The 23,313-nt window shown below is 38.9% G+C and overlaps 1 protein-coding gene across 1 annotated transcript; it reads left to right on the top strand.

Annotated features, from left to right (window-relative positions):
- Nucleotides 1–812: 812 nt before the first annotated feature.
- itchb (itchy E3 ubiquitin protein ligase b) lies at nt 813–22,944 on the top strand. Its single transcript, XM_030733377.1, has 24 exons — nt 813–950; nt 3,750–3,841; nt 4,278–4,419; nt 6,985–7,109; nt 8,624–8,758; nt 9,038–9,083; nt 9,205–9,386; nt 10,055–10,295; nt 11,145–11,240; nt 11,436–11,610; nt 12,070–12,139; nt 12,832–12,916; nt 13,069–13,197; nt 14,821–14,893; nt 15,611–15,682; nt 15,908–15,996; nt 16,236–16,395; nt 16,526–16,659; nt 18,280–18,420; nt 18,589–18,709; nt 18,793–18,897; nt 19,313–19,409; nt 19,642–19,714; nt 19,915–22,944. Exons 2-24 carry the CDS (start codon nt 3,772–3,774, stop codon nt 20,012–20,014), a joined length of 2,661 nt encoding a protein of 886 aa, XP_030589237.1. The 5' UTR covers nt 813–950; nt 3,750–3,771; the 3' UTR covers nt 20,015–22,944.
- The last annotated feature ends 369 nt before the right edge of the window (nt 22,945–23,313 follow it).

Genomic DNA, 23,313 nt, shown 5'->3' with positions numbered 1-23,313 from the left:
ATGAGCTTTGTGTGTGTTTGTGTGTGTTACATCATCATTTCTTTGTAACATTTTTTTGTTAATCCAATTATAAATCTAAAAATATATCTCTGTTGTAATATCTATAATCACAACACACGCAGGGTGTAGTTTATTAGTCTATTATAGTATTACATTTAGTAAACTGTCTATAAACAATACTCCCCTTCTAAACTCTTTGTTCTGAGGAGAAAGCAGCTGTACAGCACAACAGTTCCACCTGCCGTTTGTTATTGGACCGTCATTTGTAAATATGTAACATTAAACAGCCTCCGTGAGACGTATTTCAAAATAAAATTATAAATATGAGTACATTTACAGTCAGATAAAATGTAAAAACATGTTGCTCATCAAGTAGTTTTTTTGCTGCTTTGATAGCATGCTAAATTTTACACTGGTGAGAACTACAGGGGTCAGATGAAGGTTGAAGGTTTGTGCCCATAAGAGCTAAGACTTGTCGATATTTGATTCTAACTGTATTTACCAAAAACTTATTTTTACTGGTAGGCGCACTTGTGTTTCAGATCGCGCATATACTGCATATATTTATTAATATTTTGTATTATTACTGTCAAGCAGGGCAAAAATATATTCAATATCAGAAAAAAATGCTGCACATGGCATTAAAAACTGGGTTTAATGTAAGGTTTATGAGTAGCATAAGACTGCAAATACTTTAAATTCATCATCATGTTTACTGACCGTCCATTGGGTCGTCACTCTCCAACTCTGGACCAATCACAGCACAAAGAGGGTTCAGCGTGCGCGCTCCACCTTGTTTCGGTCACGTGACTCAAGCTTACGAAGATGGTGGAAGTTTCTTCTTCCTTGAAGTGAAACCCCAACTGAAACCCAAACATCCTGCTGAGCGAGGGCTGGGAGGACACTCCAGGTACAGCGCATTAGTTTCACCGCTCCCCGCTCGGACGCCGGTAAGTTACGGAAGCCACTTAACTGAAGCTCTCGTCGGGGATATATGTTTGTTTCCACAGCCGCTGGACTTTGGGATTTCCAGCCAGCCATGATGATGACACAAGCTAGCAGGCTAGCAATTAGCCAGGGCTGGGATGGCAGCAGGCTTTCAGTTCTGGTGGCCAGCTGACATTCAACACGTACTCAGCAACTCTAGTTAAAAAAAACCGCAGCAGCGAATATAACTAAAGTGGTCAGCGTCATGGCATTTGTCTTTGGCCACTAGGACATATTGTTCTTCTTTCTGCGGCTAACTGAATTAGCGTTAGCTCGTTATCTATTCCTAGTTGGATTAAATTATGTAATCTTACGAACGTTTATTAGCTTAGCATCCAAGACACGGTATGTGTGGGGACATGGAGTCGTTTCTTCTTAGATAAGTGTTGTCATTTGCGGAGGGAAGTGCGCCACGCTCGATTTGATACTTGAGTAGTTTGATTAAAATTGTTACGCTGAGACGTTTGGAGCCATTTCTCAATACGACGTGTGACGCATTCAAGCCACTTAATAGGAATTTATATTATTATAAATGGGTTCGTGTCAGTGAAGTGGTTAAAAGAAATATTATTGCAGGTATAAGCAGGCTGGTTGACACTTCGGGAACCTGACTATATCTGTCAAACGTCCTGCTCCCAGGTGTCCTCCATTAGCAGCTGTCCTGACTGCATAGTTTTGTCTCGGAGGGTAATGCTGGAATGTCGGCTGCGTTATGTTGTGCCCTCAGTCATTTTTACGTCTGACTTTTATGACAAAGTTTCGGAGAATATTGTGTACTTGAAGCGTCATAGAAAAACCTGTTTGTCCCTTTGTCTTACAAAGATCTTGAGTTGGTCATTGGGAAGGCATGTTTTTATGTTTTATGCTGCATTGTTTTTCCCTCTTAGTCATGGTGTAAACAATGTATGTACGTGAGAAAACAGTGATGAAAAACCTCTCTCATGCGACTGTAAGAGAGGTCTGGGTGATCCTGTTCAAAGTAGGTGGTTCATCTGCACATCAGAACTCTAGCGGGCAGATGCACTTTGCTGAAAGGTGGGAGATGTTATTTAGCTGGTTTTAAGAAAATAAAATATCCAAGTCAATATTCAGAAAATACACTCCTGTACAATACACATTCAGCCTACTTACAAGAATGCAAAGTCAGCAATTATAATTAATTATTGACTGAGACCAAAGCAGTAGCAAGAGTTAAGGTTTACCCAGGTGCTCCTCACTTTCTCCTGCTCTGCCGTGTGCATAGTCTGCTGGATGAGATAGAGCTGAGGAGTATGCATTATTCAGTGACACGCTGAGGTAACCAGAATCAAGAAAAGATCACAGGATCTGCTTCAGAGCTTTCAGAGTTCATATCTGTTGACATACTTATAAGCAAACATTATAATTGATGCTGGTAACTGTATCACCAAAACCAATTATTGATGTTGTCAGTGTTTCTTTGAATGAGCTTTACATAATGGCTTTCATGGATTATATGAAAAAATGTTGATGTTAAACTGAAGACTGGTGGCAAACATCACATTGTGTTAGACCCGTAAGACTTATTTTCACAGCTGCCGTACAGGTGTCCACAGACTGCAGACCTTGCTTTTGTCTCCTTTTGTGACCTTCCATGATGGCACAGCATTTAGGAGAGTGCTAGTCTTGTTTGAATTGATATTCTTTTCATTTTTAGTTTAGTCAGTCTGTTCTGTTATTGCATAATGTTTACAGGTGATAATACTGTTTAGTGTTAAGGATGGATTCCTGGGAGGAAATGGAGTTTATGAGTGTAAACTTTCCATTATTTACAACTCACACTCCAGATGATGACATTATTTTGGTAGAAGTTTCTGTCTAAAGGAAAAAATTACTACCTAGCATATTACTCATATGTAATATGTAATAACCCACCTAGCGTATTACTGATATGCTAGGTGGGTTATTACTGAGGGACAGTGAGCCGAGTTGACCTGGTTTATACAAAAAAATGATTTAGTGTTTTTCCTGTAATGCAAAGATGGTCAGGTAACAACTGCTTGCCTCATGCAAAAACCAGTGAAAGCATTTGCACTGTAAAATGTCAGGAATGTAGGCAAAAAAAATGCAAATGTTGGGAGTGCATTAGAAGTAATTTAGAACCCACAGTTATGTTCCTTTCATGTCAGCGGTAGGGCATGTATTGAGCTTGATGTGCTTATTCATCTTGCAAGGTTCTCAGAGTGACTGCTATGCTTTTGACTGCTGAACTGCAGCAAATTAAATTGATATTAATTCAGTTTTAGTTGCAATAAATGTCATCTCACAGCATTTTACAGCGACTGCTGTGGCTTAGGTATTAGAGCCAGTTGCCCATTAATCGAAGGTTTAGTGGTTTGTTTCCCAGCTCTGCCGCCGCTGGTCTGTGACGAGGAGTGTGTGTGTGTCTGTCTGTGTGATTGTGATTGTGTGAATAATAAACATTGCGTGGTATTTTAAGGAAGTGGAGACCATTGTACATTGTAAGAGTATTTCAGAAGAAATACAATTGCACTATGACTCTAGTATTTAATGGAAAATTGTTTAAATCTCTGATATTATTTTCCCATTTTTATTATCTTTTTAGCTTGTGAATTGTCAGAAATGAATTCAGCTCACATTGTGAGCTAAATATACTTGATCTAAATGATTTCATCTGTATGCTGCACATTTTCAGCATACAGATGAGATCAGAGCGTATGAGATGTCAGTGATCTTTGAAATCTAAATGATTGTCACAAAGCTTTTTGATGCATTGTCTACAGGCCTTTATCCCAGCCCTATGTCATGGCCAGTGGAGCCACCAAGTCAGGCACTTCCAATGGATACCCTATTAGGGCACAGCTGCAAATCATTGGTGAGTGTTCAGTCTGTATGAGAAAAGATAGAGGTTAAAGTAAAAGTCAGGTTCACTTATTTTATTTCTGAGAATTCAGATGATTAATTCAGATTGCTATTTCAGTTTTGCAATCTATTCTTTATGCTGTAATACCCAAAAATGACCTGGCCCTTGCTTTCGTTCTGTGTATTACATTGTAAATTACTAAAAATGAATATTTCTTGTATTGAGCTGCACTTCTTAACTACCCATCTTTAAAAAAACACGCAATTTAAAGCTTAAGTTATATAATCGTGGTTTTATTGCAGTCTTCTTTCCTTGTTTTTCTTGAGCTTTTATTTTAAAATTGTACACTTATTCATACTATTTTATTTTTCCTAAATTAATTGTTTTGGTTTTTTGTTTGTTTTTATTTTGGACTCCCAGCATCTGACTGTCTTTTCTACCCATTTAGTGCTATCAGCAAAACTGAAAGAAAACAAGAAAAACTGGTTTGGACCCAGTCCCTATGTGGAAGTGACCGTCGACGGCCAGTCCAAGAAAACAGAGAAATGCACCAACACTCACAGCCCCAAATGGAAGCAGCCGCTCACTGTGTGAGTCAGTCATGCCAGGATTACGAGACGCATATGACATTTGTTCATGTTGATCAGACGCATACTCCTATTTTACTACTCATAGGTGTTTTACTCCAGCTAGATCTGTTTAAATAAAAATTGTATTTAATTTGCAAATGTTTGAATTTTTGGCAAAGGACACAGAATTAATTCTACTGTTTACATGTGCAATTAAAATATCTACTAGCCACTTTACTCATATTTGAGAGATACCATAGATTGGTAATTAAGATATTACAATGAATAATAATCAGTCTGGTACTTTGATAAACTCAAAATGCTGGGTTTTTCTCCGCTGTCCAAAACAACTTGTCAGCAGGTGGATGGAGCTGCTGTCCTGTGAGATGATCATATCAAAGACATCCCCTGTCTTTGAAATCATAGACCTGTCTAAAATTGGAAGTTTTAAATCACCAGGATTACTTGTACATACACTGACCTCATTATTTTAAACTTTGACCATGTTTGACCAAACATCCAAATGCAAATGCATCACGGGCTCACTTTAGATTCTCCAGGCATCTCCGTGCAGTGAGAAATATTGAAGTACGTTGAGGAAAAACTGCAGGTTTAGCATCAATAAATTGGTGGTAGTTTGTAACTTAAAAAAATACACACACACACAAAAGAGAGCACACAGTAATCAGTGCCTGTGGTCCTCAGTGAGAGAGGACCATTTCATTGTTCAAACATTTTTACAGCTCATTTAATGGTTATAATCCCCAGAGTTTGTATTAAGTGATGAATGAAAACAGTGTGGTAATTTGGGTTTTGGCTATAAGGAAGAAGTGTATCATGCACAATTACTGCTGACCGTAGTATTTGGCATGACACATCATAATTTCCCCAGCAAACTGTCCAGCTTCTCACATGAGAATACAAAAATAGAATTCCACTGGAACTGTATAAAATTACTGGCACAGCATATAATCTCTTTTAAGATTTTTTGTTTTGGGGGGGGGGGTTTCAGGGATGAGTCACCAGCTCTTAGTTTCCAGGGAGTTCAGGGTAATGGGGTGTGAACAGTTTAAAGAATTTTTTTTTTTTTTTTAAATGCAGGCAAAGAATCTCTGTGTTAGAAATTTGTCTCCACAAGCAGGTCGAATCCCGCACAGTGAGGAAAGTGTCCGGTGCATTTACAGGAATCCTGTTTCTAAACATACACTTCACATTTCGTGCACTCACACCAGTTGGCTTCCTGCAGTTCAAAATATTCACGCATTTGATGTCCTCTTATTTTAGCCTATCCAGTGTCGCCTGCTGTTCAAAGTGACCTTAATATAGCGCTCTCCTAAAGTTTCTTTTAGACCAACAGGGGAAGCGTTATTATATAACAAGTGTTTACTATGGGCTGTAACCAGACCCAATCCATGTATCCACTGCCTCTCTTCAGGGAGTCAGCTAAACAACTGTCATAGTCATGATTATAGGCACTCACTGTCCCTGAATAGCTTCTGAACCTCATTGTCGATGGTTTGCTTTCATGACGACACAAAGATTTTTTTTTTTTTTTTTTTTGCTGCTCATACAGACACAGTGGCTCTGTCTTTTGGCTAGCTAAAAACTTTGTCGAATGGGTTGTAATGCTAGAATTATTGATATTAATTGATTAAGTGATTACATATGTAGGAAATATCACATTCTTGTTACACTTATTATTGGGAATTATACTTGTAAATGGCACACACATCAGATGGGAGCTGTAAAAGGTTTTAAAACTCTCAAAAAAATGGTGTTAACTTGATTGGCTAGCTTTCCCAAAGACTTCTAGACAACAGAAAGTCTGCATGCATCTGGTTGATACAATCTATAAACTAGAAGGGCACACAGTAGAGCGCATACCTCACCAAACAAAATTTTCTGTGCCAATCCTACCACTGCAGTAGATACCACCCAGTGTTGTCATACTCCATCAGTTTCAGCTATATTTTGCCATTAGTTGCATGCCACTGATTTTATTTCTTACTCTACAGGAGTGAATTAGTTTTTGACTCTATAATTTTCAGCATTCTGGATCATTAGTTCCAGAAACGTTCGATCATGAACAAACTTTGCTATGTGGTCATTTTGCACCCTAATTTTTTTTCAGAGGATTCTGACTTATCCTCATAAGGTTGGATGCAAATATGTGAATATTGTCCCTATCTCACAATGTTAAAGAATCCTTTCACGCAATCTGGGATCCAGGTCATGATCCGGATGCAAAATTTAAACAATTGTTTTTTGTACCACCCCCCCCCAACAACTCCATAAATTTTCATAGAAATCTATTCATGTTTTTCCGAGTTATCCTGCTGACAGACAGACCGACCAACGCAACTGCAAACAAAACCTCACTCCACTTATCAGTAGGTGAGGTAAAAACACTCAGCACATATTAATCTGTCAACTTGGTTGTTGAAATGTCAGTCAAGTCTTGGTAACACGGCCATGAGGGCTTTCCTTTGCCAGCTCTTCCAGGGAAAAGAGCCAGGTTTTCTTTTTGGTTTCTTTAAAACTTTCATCCAAAGGTACAATTTCTAACTGTACTGTTTGTTTCCACAGGATTGTAACGCCATTCAGCAAACTAGTGTTTCGTGTGTGGAGCCACCAGACCCTGAAGTCAGATGTGTTGCTGGGCATGGCCACCCTGGATGTCAGTGAAACACTCAAGTCTAATGATATGAAAAGTGAGTATATGAGACACAAGCAGCTGTTGAACTGCACCTGTTGTTGTTGGTGAATGAATAAGATTGTGGAAACAAGCAGAAATAAGCTTCCTTCATTGGATGCCTGGGCTTTGCCTTAAAGATAGAGTAAGGAATCTGGTTATTTGGGAGTAGCTCACTAAGATGCCTCCTAGGTAAGGTGTGTGTTTGGACAAGTCTGACTGAAAGGAAACCTGGGGCAGACCCAGGACACGCTGGGAGATTGTCTCTTGGCAGGCTGGGGACTACCTTGGCATATCCCTAGAAGAGCTGGAGGCTGTGTGGAGGTCGTCTGCTTACAAAAGCATATTGGCATGTCAGATTTGTAAAATCTGTGTGTTATCACTCTGTGAATTGATGCTCGGCCTTGTGTGGCTCAGAGCCAGAGTGGTGTTTTTTGGACACTTAATCACAGACAGATTACGGTCTGCAGGCATCTGATCACAAAGAAAGTGAAACTCTCAACCTGCATGTTTATCATATACAGCAGCTTGTCAGTGAGGAAACAAGATTTACTCAAGCATATCACACAAGGTATAAATCAGAATTTACTCGTCCTCCCTAACAGCTCAGTCTGTGCACTGACAGAAGATTCATATACAAGTCATAAACTGCATCACTTCTTGCCCACCAAAGTTTTTGGCAGAGATTTATCTGGCATCTATCTGCATTAGTGCTGATTTAAACAGATGCACTACAGCACAAAACATAATTATTTTAGTTGATCTCTTTGAAATTGTCAAGGCCTCCTTTTTAAAATAAAGCGCTTACACATGTGGCTAATCTTACTTACACCCAGTTTAAAAAAAAACAATCAGTGGGGTGTTCCATTTGAAATCTTTGTAATCCGCTTGTGTTCTGGCACATTTTTCTTCTGTTTATCTCTGTTTTGCCCCCCACCCCCTCCCCCCCTCATAAAGACCCCATTCAGACAACTACTTGGTCATTTTTTATGCATGGATCCCATCCAGCAGAGCAGTGCTAATGACAGGGAGCAATGGGTGCAAATCACATGTCCAGAGCTGACTGATGTTCCATATCAGTGCAGATAAATGCACACTGAGCTATGGCTTAGTGTGCATAATTATCTTTGAATTAAGTTTGAATGTGCAGTGGGTTTTATTTGTTTTTGTTTGTTTTTTTTTGTCAAAAATGAACCCTTTGATTATTGCACAAAGAACATTTAGCCATAACAATAACATGAAAACAATCTGCTAAAGTCTTTTTCCCACTCTCGTTAATTTAGATAATTTGCTATAATTTATAGTTTAATCGCATTGCAGCGAGCCAAGTAAAATACTTGTATTGTGCTATCACTAAGTTATTTCTTAATGTGAGTGCAGTATAAAATGCTACTATGTATTGTGGGTTTAATTTAAAAGGCATCATACCACTGTTTGACTCAAGGTTTGCTGGCATCATTAATGGCATATGTATATTTCTGATGCTATTGTTGCACTGACCATAGTGTGTGTTTTTTTTTTTTTTTAATGTAGTTTTTGAGGTGGTGCAGACCTTACAACTGTGTGCAGACAGGGACCAGTCAGATGTGGTGGGGGACCTGTCTGTCTGCCTAGACGGCATGGCTGTTGATCCTGAGATGTTCGCCAAAGCAGAAGCTGACCAACATAGTGAGTCACAGAAGAGCAATGAGAGAACTTTGCATTAGAAGCATGCCAAGCCTTTGAGTGTCATTTCAATAAAAAAAAATGTTTTTAGTTTTATTTTACTACATTTGTATATACAAATTGGAAAACAGCGCCTGAACATTTTTTTTTTCTTCAAAGTACTAGTTTATAGTCATATCAACAGTACAGACACATAAGATAGAGTTTTTGTTTGACTGATTATGTTGCATGTTAATGGGATATCTTATTTTGACTCATTTCTGTTGTGTGCTTTTACTTCAGGTACATCAAACGGGGAGTCGCAGCCAAATGGGGATCATACCATAAGGTACAGTAAATGTTCCTGTCTTCAGTCGAGTTCTACCAGTGTCACATTTCTAGTTTCTTCTAATTTCTTTTTTTCTTCCCTGCTTTTTTTGAAAATCTTTGTCCACCCTCCCTCCTCACAGACATAGTCGAGACAGCTCTCCAGCTGTGGATAATGTAGAGCACAGGTCCTCCCCCAGTGTCCAGAGGTCAGAGAACAGCACAGGGTCTCCCTCGGTATCTTCAACAGGGCTGAGGCCTGTTCGGCCACCTAGGCCCTCTAGACCGCCACCTCCAACCCCACGCAGACCCACCTCCTCACCAGGTAAGAAATTTAATGAATGAAAATTATTCTAATCTTCTGCAGACACTTAAACTATGAACTAAAGGAAAACAAAGATCAGATGCTCTTCTTTTTTTAAATACTCACTGCGTACCATCATACCAGTGTCAGATCTTTACCCGGGCAGTAAATCTGTGATTGTGACAAAACACAACTTACTCTGGATATGTTTGTACAACCAGTTTCCTTTTTAATATGAATTGTTTTCATGCAAGGCAACACAGAGAGATGCACAAATAGCTTTAAGAGAGTTTTTTTTTTCCAGCCAACCCACCTTAAAGGAGACCTGTTAAACTCATTTTTACCTCCATTTTTGTTCTTAGACTCCACTAAAATAGGCCTGCATGATTCACAGTTCAAAATAATCTTTATTTACCTACAGTGGGCCTTGTTTTAACTATGCAGTTCATTCACTTTCTGAAATAAGCCATTGTAACACCCCTCCCCCTTCTTTAGACAACTTTATTCTGATTGGCTGCAAAAAGATTTGAACAGCAGTTATCACAGTCAGATCTGTGTACCTAAGGTGAATATTTTAAGGAAATTTAGTGTTTAGAGCAGTCTAAAGCCTGAGCTTATGTACATATACTGACCTCATTATTTGAAACTGGCCATGCCTAAAATGAGGATCCTCCATTGTCTTTACTCAGCATCTTCCAGCAATGGTTCTGCTGCAGCAAACGGCAGCGACGGGCAGTCAGGTTCTGATACACCGGTGCGAACACCAGCCTCGGGACCCTCATCAGCCCCAGACTCAAGTCCACCATCAAACTCAGACAGGAACTCCACATCGGCTTCCAGTTCTGGAGCTGCAGCGACCAGACAGCCAACCGCCACCCCTGCTGTCACTCCCAGAGTCCCTGCAGTCAGCACGGGACCCTTGCCTCCTGGGTTAGTGCTCATTTTCTAATCCTTGCAGAACAACTGAGGAAGGTTGTTTTTTTTTTTTTTGTTTTTTTTTTAAAGAAAAGTAATTTTAGCATTTCATTAATCATGAAAGAATGGAAACAATTATCTAATCTCCTAAAACCATGCTAAGCAATAATAGTGTTGTAGTGCTCAAGCCAAACTGCTGATTATGTGTCTCACTCTGCATTGTATTATAAATAGACCAAGGAATGGAACAAAAACAGAGTTTAAGCTTCATCAATAGAAACATACAGGGGAGAAAAAAAAAAAAAGCAAAATCACCAAGAAGAAATAAAGAAATGGGGCTGTCGCTTAGCACTCGGCACAACAAAAATACCTTTAATAAGGCAAGGTTATTAATTCCTGAGGTGATAAATGAAAGGCTGTGCATGTTAAATATTGTAAATATAAAAAAAACCAAACAAAAAGCTAATGGTATGCAGACATGAGCGATAAATGTGAGAGCAGAAAGCAGCTTTTAGTCTTGCAGCATTTCATTACTTAAAAAAAAAAAAAAAAGAGGGTGACGTGACCTGTTTGCAGAGTGCAAAGCAGGTGTGTCTGAACAAGGTGACCTTCTCACATTTACATAAATGCAGTCATGGCAAGCACGCTCCATGATCACTGTCTGTTTCTTGTTCTCTCTCTTTTTGGCTTCACTCAGGCTGTAATTCCTTAAATATCCCTTCTGAGCTCTGTGTGCTAGTGTTGTCACTGTGACATCATTGTGACCCTCTCTGGCTTTTAGCTGCTTTACTGGTAGGATGACTCATGCAGCAATAGCTGTTATAAATCTATACGTAATATAAAAGGCTTGTTGTTTTTATCTAGATGGGAGCAGAGAGTGGATCAGAATGGCAGGTTGTATTATGTTGATCACGTGGAAAAGAAAACGACGTGGGAACGGCCTGAACCATTGCCCCCTGGGTAAAGAAAAGCTCTTTCTCTTCGATATCAGACACTTAACTGTATTATTAGATTATGAAAATACTAGATAGTGGTTAATGTTCTTGTTGTCCATCTTGTCATGCGCTCTTAGCTAGAAAAAGTGTATGATTTTTCTTTTTGTCATTAAAGTGCTCCTTTTCCTTTTTTTTTTTTTTTTTGCCACTATGCTTTTAGATGGGAGCGTCGTGTTGACCAGATGGGGCGGGTCTACTTTGTTGATCACATCACACGAACAACCACATGGCAGCGCCCCACTGTGGAGACAGTGCGTAACTATGAGCAATGGCAGCACCAGCGCAGCCAGCTGCAGGGCGCCATGCAGCAGTTCAACCAGAGGTTTATATTTGGGGTGAGACATCCTCTTTATCATGTGATGCTATGTGTTGACTTGTATGTTAATAAGCTGGAACACGGTGACTACAGGTGTGTGTCATCTCCTTGAATATACCTGATTGAGTTTTGTGAAACAAAGTCAAAAGGATCAGGAATTCTGTTTTTAAAGACTGATTGAAGGCTGCAAGTTGGGGGGAAAAAACTAGATATCTTTCTTTTCTTGAAGCCTTTTTATACAGAATATACCCATAAGTACTTTACCAAATATAGCTTGAAGTTCGGTTTATATTGCTATATTTCTGTGATGTGACAAAAGTGGCAAATTGGTTTTAAGATGTTACTTTTGTGCTGTGCTGTCCTCCTGCTCTAATATGTTAAACACAAAGCTCGACTTGTCTGTTATATTACAGATAACAGTTTACATGTTCCTCTTACTCTTTTGGCTTCATATTAATTATCACCATCTGCTGTGTAGCTACAAGACCAGGCTGCAGCCACTCAGAATAAGGAGTTTGATCCTCTTGGGCCTCTACCACATGGATGGGGTAAGATTATGATGGCTTTTCAGTGTTAACTGCAACTGTTATGAAGCATCCGCACGGGAAGCGATTTGTTTGTTGCACAGTGCTTTGTTGCTGGTGGTTGGTCATTAGTGGACATTCCAGGCTACGGTTGCTGAGATGAACCCTCCAATGTATTTGCTACCTCGTCATATCATTATTATCCTGCACTCTCATTGGAAGTTGCTTCGATCACCTGCCTCAGAGTTTAACCCGCCTACTTCACGTCAGCAATGTTAATTTCGCTCCCTGTTGCTTAAAGTCGCTGGCTTCTATGGTCACCACACAACTACAAATCACTTCCTGTGTGGTTGTCCCTTTTAACTTTCAACAAGTTGCAGCACATCACACGTCTCACACAAGTGAAGCTGATGTACTCAGATTTTTTTTTTTTTTCCTTGTGCGCCAAATCCAAGTAAATGGTTGAATTTTACATTGTTAATTACTGAAAATTTTAGCATTTGAACAGCAGCTTTAGACATTTATTTTGTCTTCTGGAACCTGTAGTACACATTTGTAGTATGAAAAAGACTCCCTCTGCCTCTGATGAATTAAGACTAATGAAATAATGAATTGAAAGGTAGCCATTCTTAATTGCTGGGTTTTTGTGTGGATCCATTGTAATGTAAAGACGGACTTGTGGTGGGACAATATAACTATCTTACTTTGTATCTTAGAGAAGAGAACAGACTCCAATGGCAGAGTTTATTTCGTGCATCACCCCACACGGTCAACGCAGTGGGAGGATCCAAGAACACAGGGGTTAGTGCATGTGTTTGACCTGATAATCACAGCAATGTATTCCACTGCTGTCATTATCAGATAAACATGTAAATACACCATAGTTGCATATCATTTTTTTCCCAGCTCTACTGAGAACATTTAACAGTAAATGGTCTCATGTCATTTCTCAGATTGCTGAATGAGAAGCCACTTCCTGAAGGCTGGGAGATGCGGTTCACTGTAGATGGTATTCCTTATTTTGTTGACCACAACAGGAGAACCACCACCTACATCGACCCACGCACTGGAAAATCCTCACTGTACGTCTTTCACTATATTAATTTTTTTTTTTTTTTTTCACACCCACAAAATCTTAAGACGTCTGTGAGGTACATAAGGCACAATCAAGTTAGCTAACTAAAAGAGATACTCAGCAACTATTGAAGATTAATGTGTTTTGTTGATAATTTGCTGGTGTACTTTACACTTATGTAGCAAACACTTATATCGCTTGTAGCATTTTTGCTTTATAAACTTAATAATGATCCTCTTAAGAGTTGATTTGAGTGTTTAGGATGCAGAAGAAACTGGTTTCATGGAAGAGGCTATTAAAGAAAAAAAAAAAACAAGCTGTGCTGCTGTGTGATTAGGTTGCTAAAAGAAATTAATGGTTTATCTTTGGGGTTTTCCTTTGTGGTTGGTATACCGTTTATCACAAAAGTGAGTACACCCCTCACATGTCTGCATATATTGAAGTATATCTTTTCATGGGACGACACTTTGACACAATGAAAAATAGTGTGTGTGCAGCTTATATAACAGTCTTCATGTAGAGCAACAATTCGTCTTTTAAGATCCTCAGAGAGTTCTTTGCCATGTTGAAACTTTCAGTGACCAGTACGAGAGTGTGTGAGAGCTGTACTACAAAATTGAACACACCTGCTCCCTGTGCACACCTGAGACCTAGTAACACTAACGAGTCACATGACATTTTGGAGGGGAAATGACAAGCAGTGCTCAATTTGGACATTTACGGGTGTAGTCTCTTAGGGGTGTACTGACTTTTGTTGCCGCTGGTTTAGACATTAATGAATAATATTACATTGTTATATAATATTACACTGTTATATAAGCTGCACACAGACTACTTTTCATTGTGTCGCAGAAATGTGAGGGGTGTACTCACTTTTGTGATACACTGTACATTGGCTACATGTGACCTGGATTCACTGTCAGTCACATTCTGGCTGCACACAGATGAGTAAGCGAGTGCGTTTGAGTTTCCAGGCAGAGAGTACAAGAGACTGAGGTCTACTGTTTTGCACAAACTCATTCAGATGAGCTGCTACTGGAACAAAGATGTTCACTTGAAGGTAGTCTTTGAAAATTGTAATCAACATAAATTGTTTAATTTTTCTCAGGTTTGATAGCAGCACCTCAGCAGGTAGCTTTTGTCATATCAGGTAGTTGTTTCAGCTGATTTAAGTCATGTGTCACTGTCACTTCTCTGTTTTTAGAAGTTGTGACGCATTAGCTTGATATGACTAATGGGTCACCCAGTGTCTTACAGGATTCTCAGTCCTGATGTTAACATCTGAACAGAGCGTGAATTAAGACTTGGGTTTGTTTGCTTGTTTTTTTCAGTCAAGTGGAAAAACCAGTTTGGGTGGCAGGTGATAAGAATGTGATTATATAAATGGAGAAGGGCAGTAACGAAGGAAAATTCATATGTTTGTTTCCTTGAAATGACTGTTGAGCTTTGTAATTGGATCGTTTCCTAAGGTAAATTTAATTTGAAAGTAAATTTATGTGGAGGATCATCACATAGTGGCAGCAGCAACATTAATTTGCTCTTACTGTGGGATCAAAATATCTTAAAGTGGTATTAAAGATATTAAAGAATTAAATTTAATTGTGTCTTTGGTTCTTTTTTTTTGGCACAGTGAAAATGGACCCCAGATCACTTATGTTCGGGACTTCAAAGCCAAAGTACAGTACTTCAGATTCTGGTGCCAGGTAGGTATCATTACAGGAAAGGAGAGGTGGAAGTTTCTTTCAGAAATGAGTCAGACCAGAAGAGTGGGACCAGAATCAGGAAATTATATGGGACAGATAAGGAATTGCAAAAGAACTGAAGCTGTTTGTTTTCACTGTCTGGCATCCTTTTAACCACAAAGCAAAAACTGATGAGAGAAATCACCTGTTTAGAATATAATGTGCAGATTCCTGGCATTTTGTGCGTACACCCTGCCCTCTCACATTATGTGAAAGCAGTAATCTTAGCAGGTTAATTTAATCTTTCTGTGTTTAATGGATCTGCACCAGGCTGTGCCAGTGTGGGCATACCCAATTTGAGTCATGTCAGATTAGATGATAAATATCTGGTGAAACAGTGCCTGAATGTTAACAGAGAACCAAAAAAAAAAAAAAAAAGTAGCATCCATAATTGAAGACTGAAGATTTTTCCCTCATTATTGTTTGATTTCATGAGCTGCGGCCAAGTGTAAGTGAGCCCTGGGCAGAGAGGAGTTCAGTTTATTTAGCCAGGAATGTATTTGCTATGAAATCTTAGATGGCCTTAAGTTAATTTCAGCTAAATTTGTTGCTGTCAAATCTGTGTGTGTGTGTAGGAGTGTACTGTTTGTTTTAAATCCTGGTGAGCATTTCTTTAAAGTGAACCAGTGGCTCTTCAGTGCAAATGAAATGCTTCTGACATTTTTTTTTCTTCTACAGCAACTGGCGATGCCTCAGCACATCAAGATCACAGTATCCAGAAAAACCCTGTTTGAGGACTCTTTCCAGCAGGTACAGCAACTCACTTAAGCCACACAGTTCATTGAATTTGTTAATGTATATTATCAAAATAAGTGCAAGGTATAAAGTAAGAAGACTGGTTTTATTTATTATATTAATTTTTTTTTTTTATTAAATCACTTAAGATGAACTGACTCCAGATGCAATTTGCAGTTTTGGTGATTTCCTGATATTCTGAGAACTACAACAGTGTTTGTTGTATTGCCTCTGTTGTAGATAATGAGTTTCAATGCTCAAGATTTGCGAAGGAGGCTGTGGATTATCTTCCCTGGAGAAGAAGGTCTTGACTATGGAGGTGTTGCCAGGTTAGTTAGATGTCATTATATTTATAGCAAATGGTTCAAATCACTTTAAACATATGTGCAGGTTACAGAAGGGTAATTCTGTGCTGATTGTAACTAGTGTGATCCGTCCATCTCACTCCTGAAGAACATTTTGGATATTTTGTAACTGAACTATTATTGGCTTACGAAAGGCTGCTTTATGTATTTTCTGCATTTCTCACTCCATACTTATTTTTGTCATGTCCTCTCCTCTCTCACAGGGAATGGTTCTTCCTGTTATCCCATGAGGTTTTGAACCCGATGTATTGCCTGTTTGAATATGCCGGTAAAGATAACTACTGTCTTCAGATCAACCCAGCCTCCTACATCAACCCTGACCACCTGAAGTATTTCAAGTTCATAGGACGCTTTATTGCCATGGTTAGTCATTTTATTATATGCAGTAATGGCAAGAAAGATGTTGTAAGAGGAATTGTAGAATAAAGTATTATATAGCAAGGTTGGAAATAAATAAACTCAAACAGTGAAAACGTGTGTGTGTGTCCCTCAGGCTCTTTTCCATGGCAAGTTCATTGACACTGGGTTTTCACTGCCATTTTACAAGCGCATCCTCAACAAGCCGCTGGCCCTCAAAGACCTGGAGTCCATCGATCCTGAGTTCTACAACTCCCTCATGTGGATCAAGTGAGTTCACGTTACTCCTGTGTGTGGAAAGCAGTTTGAGAGATGTGGTGGTCTTAAATGTTCTTGTTCTAAATCAACTTGTTGCCATTTCTTATGACATAATTTACAATTGCATTAGATTCTATGTGTCCAACTTAACATGTATCCAACCTGTAGATGTCAATTGGCAACATGATCATGGTTTTTATTTATGAAGAGAAGAATACCATTTTACTTAATGTGCTGCTCATGTTACTTTGTTTGGAGAAATGTGGGAAATCACTGCACTGTGCTATAGTTAAAGAAGCGATTGGCTATACCTACTTGACCATTATTTATTGATATATGGAGAAAGTGGGGATTTCCCATATCTAGCAACCGACTTGGGTCACTGAACAGCTGGCAGTGAGCCAATCTATTTATAGTAACATCAGTTCTTGGCTGCAGCCGTATTGATTAGCCTGTGGTGCCAACTTCTAACATGTTGTTCAGGGATGACTCATGGCCTTGGACTCTGAGGCATCATGGAGCAATCTTAAAGCTGTACCTACTGCTCAGCAATATTGCTCAAAAGTAAATTGTGCGGTTGCATTATATTTTGTACATGGTTGCCTTATGATCATAGTGATGTTATACATAATGTATTGATATCAGCTGATTATGTAGACTGGGTGCATTATGTAGTAATATTCCTGTACAAACATGAGTATAATATAATGTAAATACCTTGTAAGTATGCACTATGTCTGGCTTATTGTTAGAGATTATATAAATAGAAAGGCATTATGTCATATACACCCCTGTACAAGAGTGCAGTATGTACGTTCTTTAATTTGTGTACCGTGGGAATTTTTTGTTTGTTCTAGGATGTGGTTACCAAAAAGTATTTGTAGAAATGTTAAAGATAATCACACAATATCAATTTCTTACAGCATGCTTTAAATTGTTTTGATTTAGTTAGTATTAATATTGAAAACATATTTTTGCTGGAATATGTATTATATCTTTACTAACTAAAGGGTGACTAAAAGTACTTGGATACAAGTTTAGGGCAAGGCCTCCAAATTGGTGCAGAAGAGTTTTGAAGAAGGATTTTGTTTTTTAATTTTTATGAAATGGGGTTGTAATGTTATTTTGACTTCTATATTTATTTTGTTTTTATTAATCACAGGAGGATATCCCCATCGGTGATGGGCCTTGTTATATTATCGATTCCATGTTCTTCAGTCAGTTTTGTTACCTTCTAATACTAATCATGCTGTTAGAGCTTTACAACTCTGCAAAACAATTTCCTGGTGAAATCCTGGTGAATATGTTCTTAAAATCAGATGCTGAGTAGCTCTAATGCCTCCCTACTGACACCTCTTTGGCTGGATGAGAGGAGTAAGAAATAATGTTGTAATGTGTAATATGTCTGTGGAAAACTCTTGGTCAGTTTTTCTCATTCTTGTCAGCTCCAGCAAATTGCCTGTGGTGATACTGTATGTTGGCCTTTTAGAGCTTTAAGTCTAGAATGTGTTCTGCTAGTGACATAAAATGACAAGGAAGAAAACTCCAAAGTGGGGAAAGTACATGGAAGGCAGATTAATAGATACTGTTTGGTGCAACAGTCATGCTGCAAGGCACTTTGTTACTCTTTAGGGATAACAACATCGAGGAGTGTGGGCTGGAGATGTTCTTCTCTGTTGACAAGGATATCCTGGGGGAGATCACCACCCATGAGCTGAAACCAGGAGGAGGAGACATCCAAGTCACAGAAGAGAACAAGGAGGAGTACATCAGGTGGATTTTAGGACTTTCTATTTAGGTTTTAAATCAGTTCATCATCATTTACTATGTAGATTCTATGTAGGGCGGGCACAACATGTTTGTTAAGGTTATGAAAAGAGAGCCCACATTTTACTGTATATTAAGAGTTTTGTTAGGTTGAGCGTGTGTTTGCCTCTGCAGGCTGGTAGCGGAGTGGCGGCTGTCCAGAGGAGTAGAAGAGCAGACACAGGCTTTCTTTGAAGGCTTCAACGAGGTCCTCCCTCAGCAGTACCTGCAGTACTTTGATGCAAAAGAGCTGGAGGTGTGGTTGAAGCAAAACTCATTGTATTTGCTCCAGAAAGGAAAAATGTGTACATTTTGTCTCAATGAAATTTCCTCTCCCAGGTAATGCTGTGCGGTATGCAGGAGATTGACCTGGCAGACTGGCAGAGAAACACCATCTACAGACACTACGCCCGCAGCAGTAAACAGATTGTCTGGTTCTGGCAGGTCAGTGTGAAGCCAAAGAAGTGACCTTTTTATTTATTTATTTTTAAACTGAAATGATCTACAGTGCAGATTGTGGACATTCTGCTTATATATACTATATATGATTCTTTGTATTATTGTGTGGTGGTCTATTTTGATTTTATTTCCATTAATCAGTAAGCCCCCAGCACATAGGTGATGGTACTAATTTGTAACTTAGTCACAAACGTTCTGCCTAAGAACCACCTCAAGTCTGATGCAACACTTCTTCAAATATTAACTGTATTTGTGATTTTTAACATAACTGGTTTAAGAAAAGAAAATCACTGAACTAAAAGCTATTTATTTAGGATGGTGCTGTTGATCTCACTCATACTTGATTTAAATTTCTGGTAATGTTTAAATGTCTTTAAGAGTTTTGGTTTTTCCTCTGCAGCTCGTAAAGGAGATGGACAATGAGAAGAGGATGAGACTGCTGCAGTTTGTCACTGGTACCTGTCGCCTGCCAGTAGGAGGCTTTACTGACCTCATGGGTAAATATTACAGGCATAACCATTTGAAATGCCATTTAATTCTATATACAGTATGAGGAAATGTGAGCACCACTCAAACCTTAGTGTATTTCTACTCGTGTATGAGATTTAAACCATTTGTGGCCTTTAGTGTGTTAGATAGAAAACTGTAAAATTATAATCTTTTTTTTTTTTTTAAATCTCACCTTTCTTTAACCACCACACTTACAGTGACTTTTGCTTCACCTTGTAGGAAGCAACGGTCCTCAAAAGTTCTGCATTGAGAAGGTGGGAAAAGAGAACTGGCTTCCCAGAAGTCACACATGGTGAGTTCATACAAAGGACTACAGAAATGACTCAGCATGGATCACGGATAATGGGTGCAGGGAGGCAATTTTTTCCCCGCTCTCCCTGGTGCCCCTCACACTCCACCTCATGTATAGTAATGACTTTTCAAGCTAAAATCTTCTTTTTTTTTTTTTTTTTTTTTTTTTTTTTTTTTTGTTTTGTTTTGTTACATTGCCAGCTTCAACAGACTGGACTTGCCACCCTACAAGAGCTACGAGCAGCTGAAGGAGAAGCTGATGTTCGCCATCGAGGAAACGGAGGGCTTTGGACAGGAGTGAAAGGAACCAGGAGCTGGATGCAGGAGTCTGAAGGCATAAAAACCACCGGTGTTCAAATCAGGGAGCCTCTTTAGAATAGGCAGGAGTTTTTGCTCATGCATGCACGCACATGTGTAGTACTTCTATGGGAGCATGTGCTAGGCTGTTGCCTGCATGTTGTTGGGATTTGGACATGGGCTCTGCACACTACGGTCTCAGCAGGCCTCTGCACGCCCGACGGGTTTGAGAAATTTTTGTATCTTTAAAACCAAAACACAGAAGCTGCTCCTGTCTCTCAGAATGTGTGCCACTTTATGCATGGTGAACTCACCCTCTATGACATCAGTTTAACAAGACTTCAGCTTTGCTTTTGTTTAGTTTAGTTTTTTTCCCTCCCCACCCATGTGATCATGCCAGGTTAAGGGGGAGGGATTAAACTGAACACTTCATGACCAGACATGGCACAGGTTCCAGCAGGAAATGTTTTAAATTAAATTATAATCCAAGATTGAGAGGGTGTGCTTTTCTTCTGAAACTGACTTAAGTTTCACCAAAAAAAATTTTTTGAATTCTATTGCTTTAGAATCAAACTCACTTTGATCTGCATCCTGATTATAACTGGATCTTCTTTTTTTTTTTTTTTTTTTAAAAAGCAGCAACACATTAGCTTGAGCAGACCAACTTGGTGAAATTCTAAAACGTAGTGCTTCAAACTATTACTAACAGACAATCTTGGTGCTCCAGAGAGATTTGGGAGACATGCCTGTTTTGTGTTCCTGCTTCTTTAGTATTTGATCTGTGAATCGATTTAATGATTGTGAAAAGTGTTCTTTAGTGGTGGGAGAAGTGGAAGAGAAATTAAAGAGGCCCTAGTTTTATAGGGCCAGAGTTTGCACGCTGTGATGTGGGATGGGAACACTGGATTAAAGCATCCTGTGTGAATCCTTTTAAGTTATTCATCTCAGAATCCACTTTAAAAACATTTTACTCTTTTCTTCTTTTAATTCACGGGGTAGTCTTGATAAAAAATGATCATCCTGAAGGTATTGTTTTAGTTATAAATTGATCATGATTCAACTTAAAAAGCATTAAAACAAAAGTTTTTTTTTTTTTTTTTTTTTTTTTTTAATGCCAAAATCAAGTCAAACCAAATCAGCTTTTAAGTCCTAATGGAGATTTTGAATGCTTACGTAACAGCTTGAAAATAAGTAGTTTGTAGCTTTTTGTGCACATGTAGCAGTTGAATTTGACTGATCAAGCTCTTGCCTTAGTTTAGACTTTTTAATGCCCTGCAGCAAAATGAGAGAAAATAAAGGTTTTGGATATTGAAGAAGGTTGAATTCTGTCTTCCCTTTTACACTTAGAGGAACATTTTACCTCCAAATCTTTTTAGCAGGCACAGCAGTTTGGCCCGAATGCATCAACTGTAGAAATACATTCAAAGTAAAAAGGATCATTATAAAGCTGTAGGAGGCATTACTGTTGCTGGAAATATGATAAAGTGGTGAATTCAGGAGGGAAAACTGAGATTGAAGTGGTAAATTTACAAGAAGAAAAAAAACTCATATTTGGAGATGATACAGACAATTGGTGAAGGGGGAGAAAAAAAAAAACTTGGAAATGTTCTGAGATTAAAGTCCAAGGTTCAGTCAACCACAACACACCAGAGACGCCAGCACTGGCTGTTTCATGCCTACAGTGGATGACCTAATCAGATTGGACTGACAATTATGGTACCAAAATTACCATCTGATTATAAGCGTCTGCACTTTGAGGTGACTTGTGCATGAATCAGACCCGTTGAAACGAAAACAACATGCAGATGGAGATGAAGCGACGGGTGCTGTTGCTCCTTCCCACCAGTGTGTGTTTGGCCAGCAGTGTGTGGTGCGATGACGTTAATCTGAACTGTAGCAAAAAAACTTTTTCCTTTTCTTAAACAAACCACTTTAATCTCAGTATCCTTATTTTTAATGCTAAATTTATTAGTTTTAGTGTCATGATTTGTTTTTTCTAAATAATACCTCATCCCTGGCTCCATATTTAATTATTTTTTTAACCTTATAATTGCAGAGAGAAAGTATTTGTGTATGATTCTTGCCTCTTCTTTTGGTTATGGATCCCCAGAACGGCTGACTTAAGCAGATTGTTGTATTAATTACAAATGTGAATACACAAAGAAACCTGATGCTTTATCAAGGTGGCATCCAGAGTTGTGTGCTGAGGTGTGGTTTGTTATTTTTGGAGTGCTTCTTATTTAGTTACACACTGAAAGGCAGTTGTGGCCACTTAGGGACGTTGGATTCAGGTGGTGTTAGTCTGATAAAGCAATCCCCCCCCCCCCGATCACCCCCAGCACGTGTGAGTTCCAGTCCCGGTTTCTCTGGGCTCGTCATTTCCACACGCATGTTGAGATGGTCTGTCGTTAGCCTTCAGGTAGCCTTATTTCCACCCTCAGGCTTCAGGCGTGCTTTTTAGCAGCTTGAGGCCAGCAGAGATGATCGACCGCGGGTTGCTTTATGCTAAAATGAATGCTCTGGACTGCACCAGATTCAAGCTGAGGGTCTAATGAATGTATCACGATGAAAAGTTGGTATAGTTGCCTATTAACAGTTTTGCCTCAGATTGTTTCCCCTGATGCAGGGTGTTTTGATCGTGCTCTGGGTCGATCACATATTAAAATCTTGGGAACATAGTTGACTAGATATGTAAATATTAACTGCTCCTTTGTTCTTTTTTTTTTTTTTTTAAATTGTCCAGAAATCTCCATATCCAAATAAACCGCTGTCACTCTCCTGTATATGAAAGTTGTAAATGGTGTCAATAACAAATTTTCTTTTTTAAGAGAGGTTTTAAAAAGAGGTTTATGGTAACACTATTTTCTTTTCCCTGTTTAATTTCTGATGTATATGAAAGATGTAATATAGAAAATGCCAACTTAATAAATTAAATCAAAAATGCTTGTGTGTATGTGTCTTTGCTGAGATGGTGTTGGTGACAAACACATTTTGTATTACTTGGTTTACGAGTTCGATTTTTGCCGCTTCCAACAGTCTTACTTCTCCTGGCAGGTTTAAGGACGCAGCTGTTGCTGGATTCCTGATCCTCTGCATTATACCGAGCATACTCCGTGTAGGCAGTGAAACATCATGGACAAACTATCATTTAGTATGCCAGAAATGTGTCCAAATACATAGCACTGAGTGTCAAATATACCAGGATGTCCTACTGCACCCTGCTTGCATTTTCCAGTAAGCAAACTAGCATGCTTTCTTGGCCACAAGCGAAAGAAAAGAAAACTCAGGGACAGAGGAGAAACA

The sequence above is a fragment of the Archocentrus centrarchus genome, chromosome 7 (assembly GCF_007364275.1).
Source record: "Archocentrus centrarchus isolate MPI-CPG fArcCen1 chromosome 7, fArcCen1, whole genome shotgun sequence".
Lineage (NCBI taxonomy): Eukaryota > Metazoa > Chordata > Actinopteri > Cichliformes > Cichlidae > Archocentrus > Archocentrus centrarchus.
Note: the sequence above shows the minus strand (reverse complement) of the source record. Positions and strands in the feature narration are given on the sequence as shown.

What these genes read in the sequence shown, in the direction of transcription:
- itchb (XM_030733377.1), top strand. Translation starts at nt 3,772, where the DNA reads ATGGCCAGTGGAGCCACCAAGTCAGGCACTTCCAATGGATACCCTATT. An exon ending in AACAAGGAGGAGTACATCAG is followed by an intron (nt 18,421 to 18,588) that starts GTGGATTTTAGG and finishes TTGCCTCTGCAG; the next exon opens with GCTGGTAGCGGAGTGGCGGC. An exon ending in AGGCTTTACTGACCTCATGG is followed by an intron (nt 19,410 to 19,641) that starts GTAAATATTACA and finishes TTCACCTTGTAG; the next exon opens with GAAGCAACGGTCCTCAAAAG.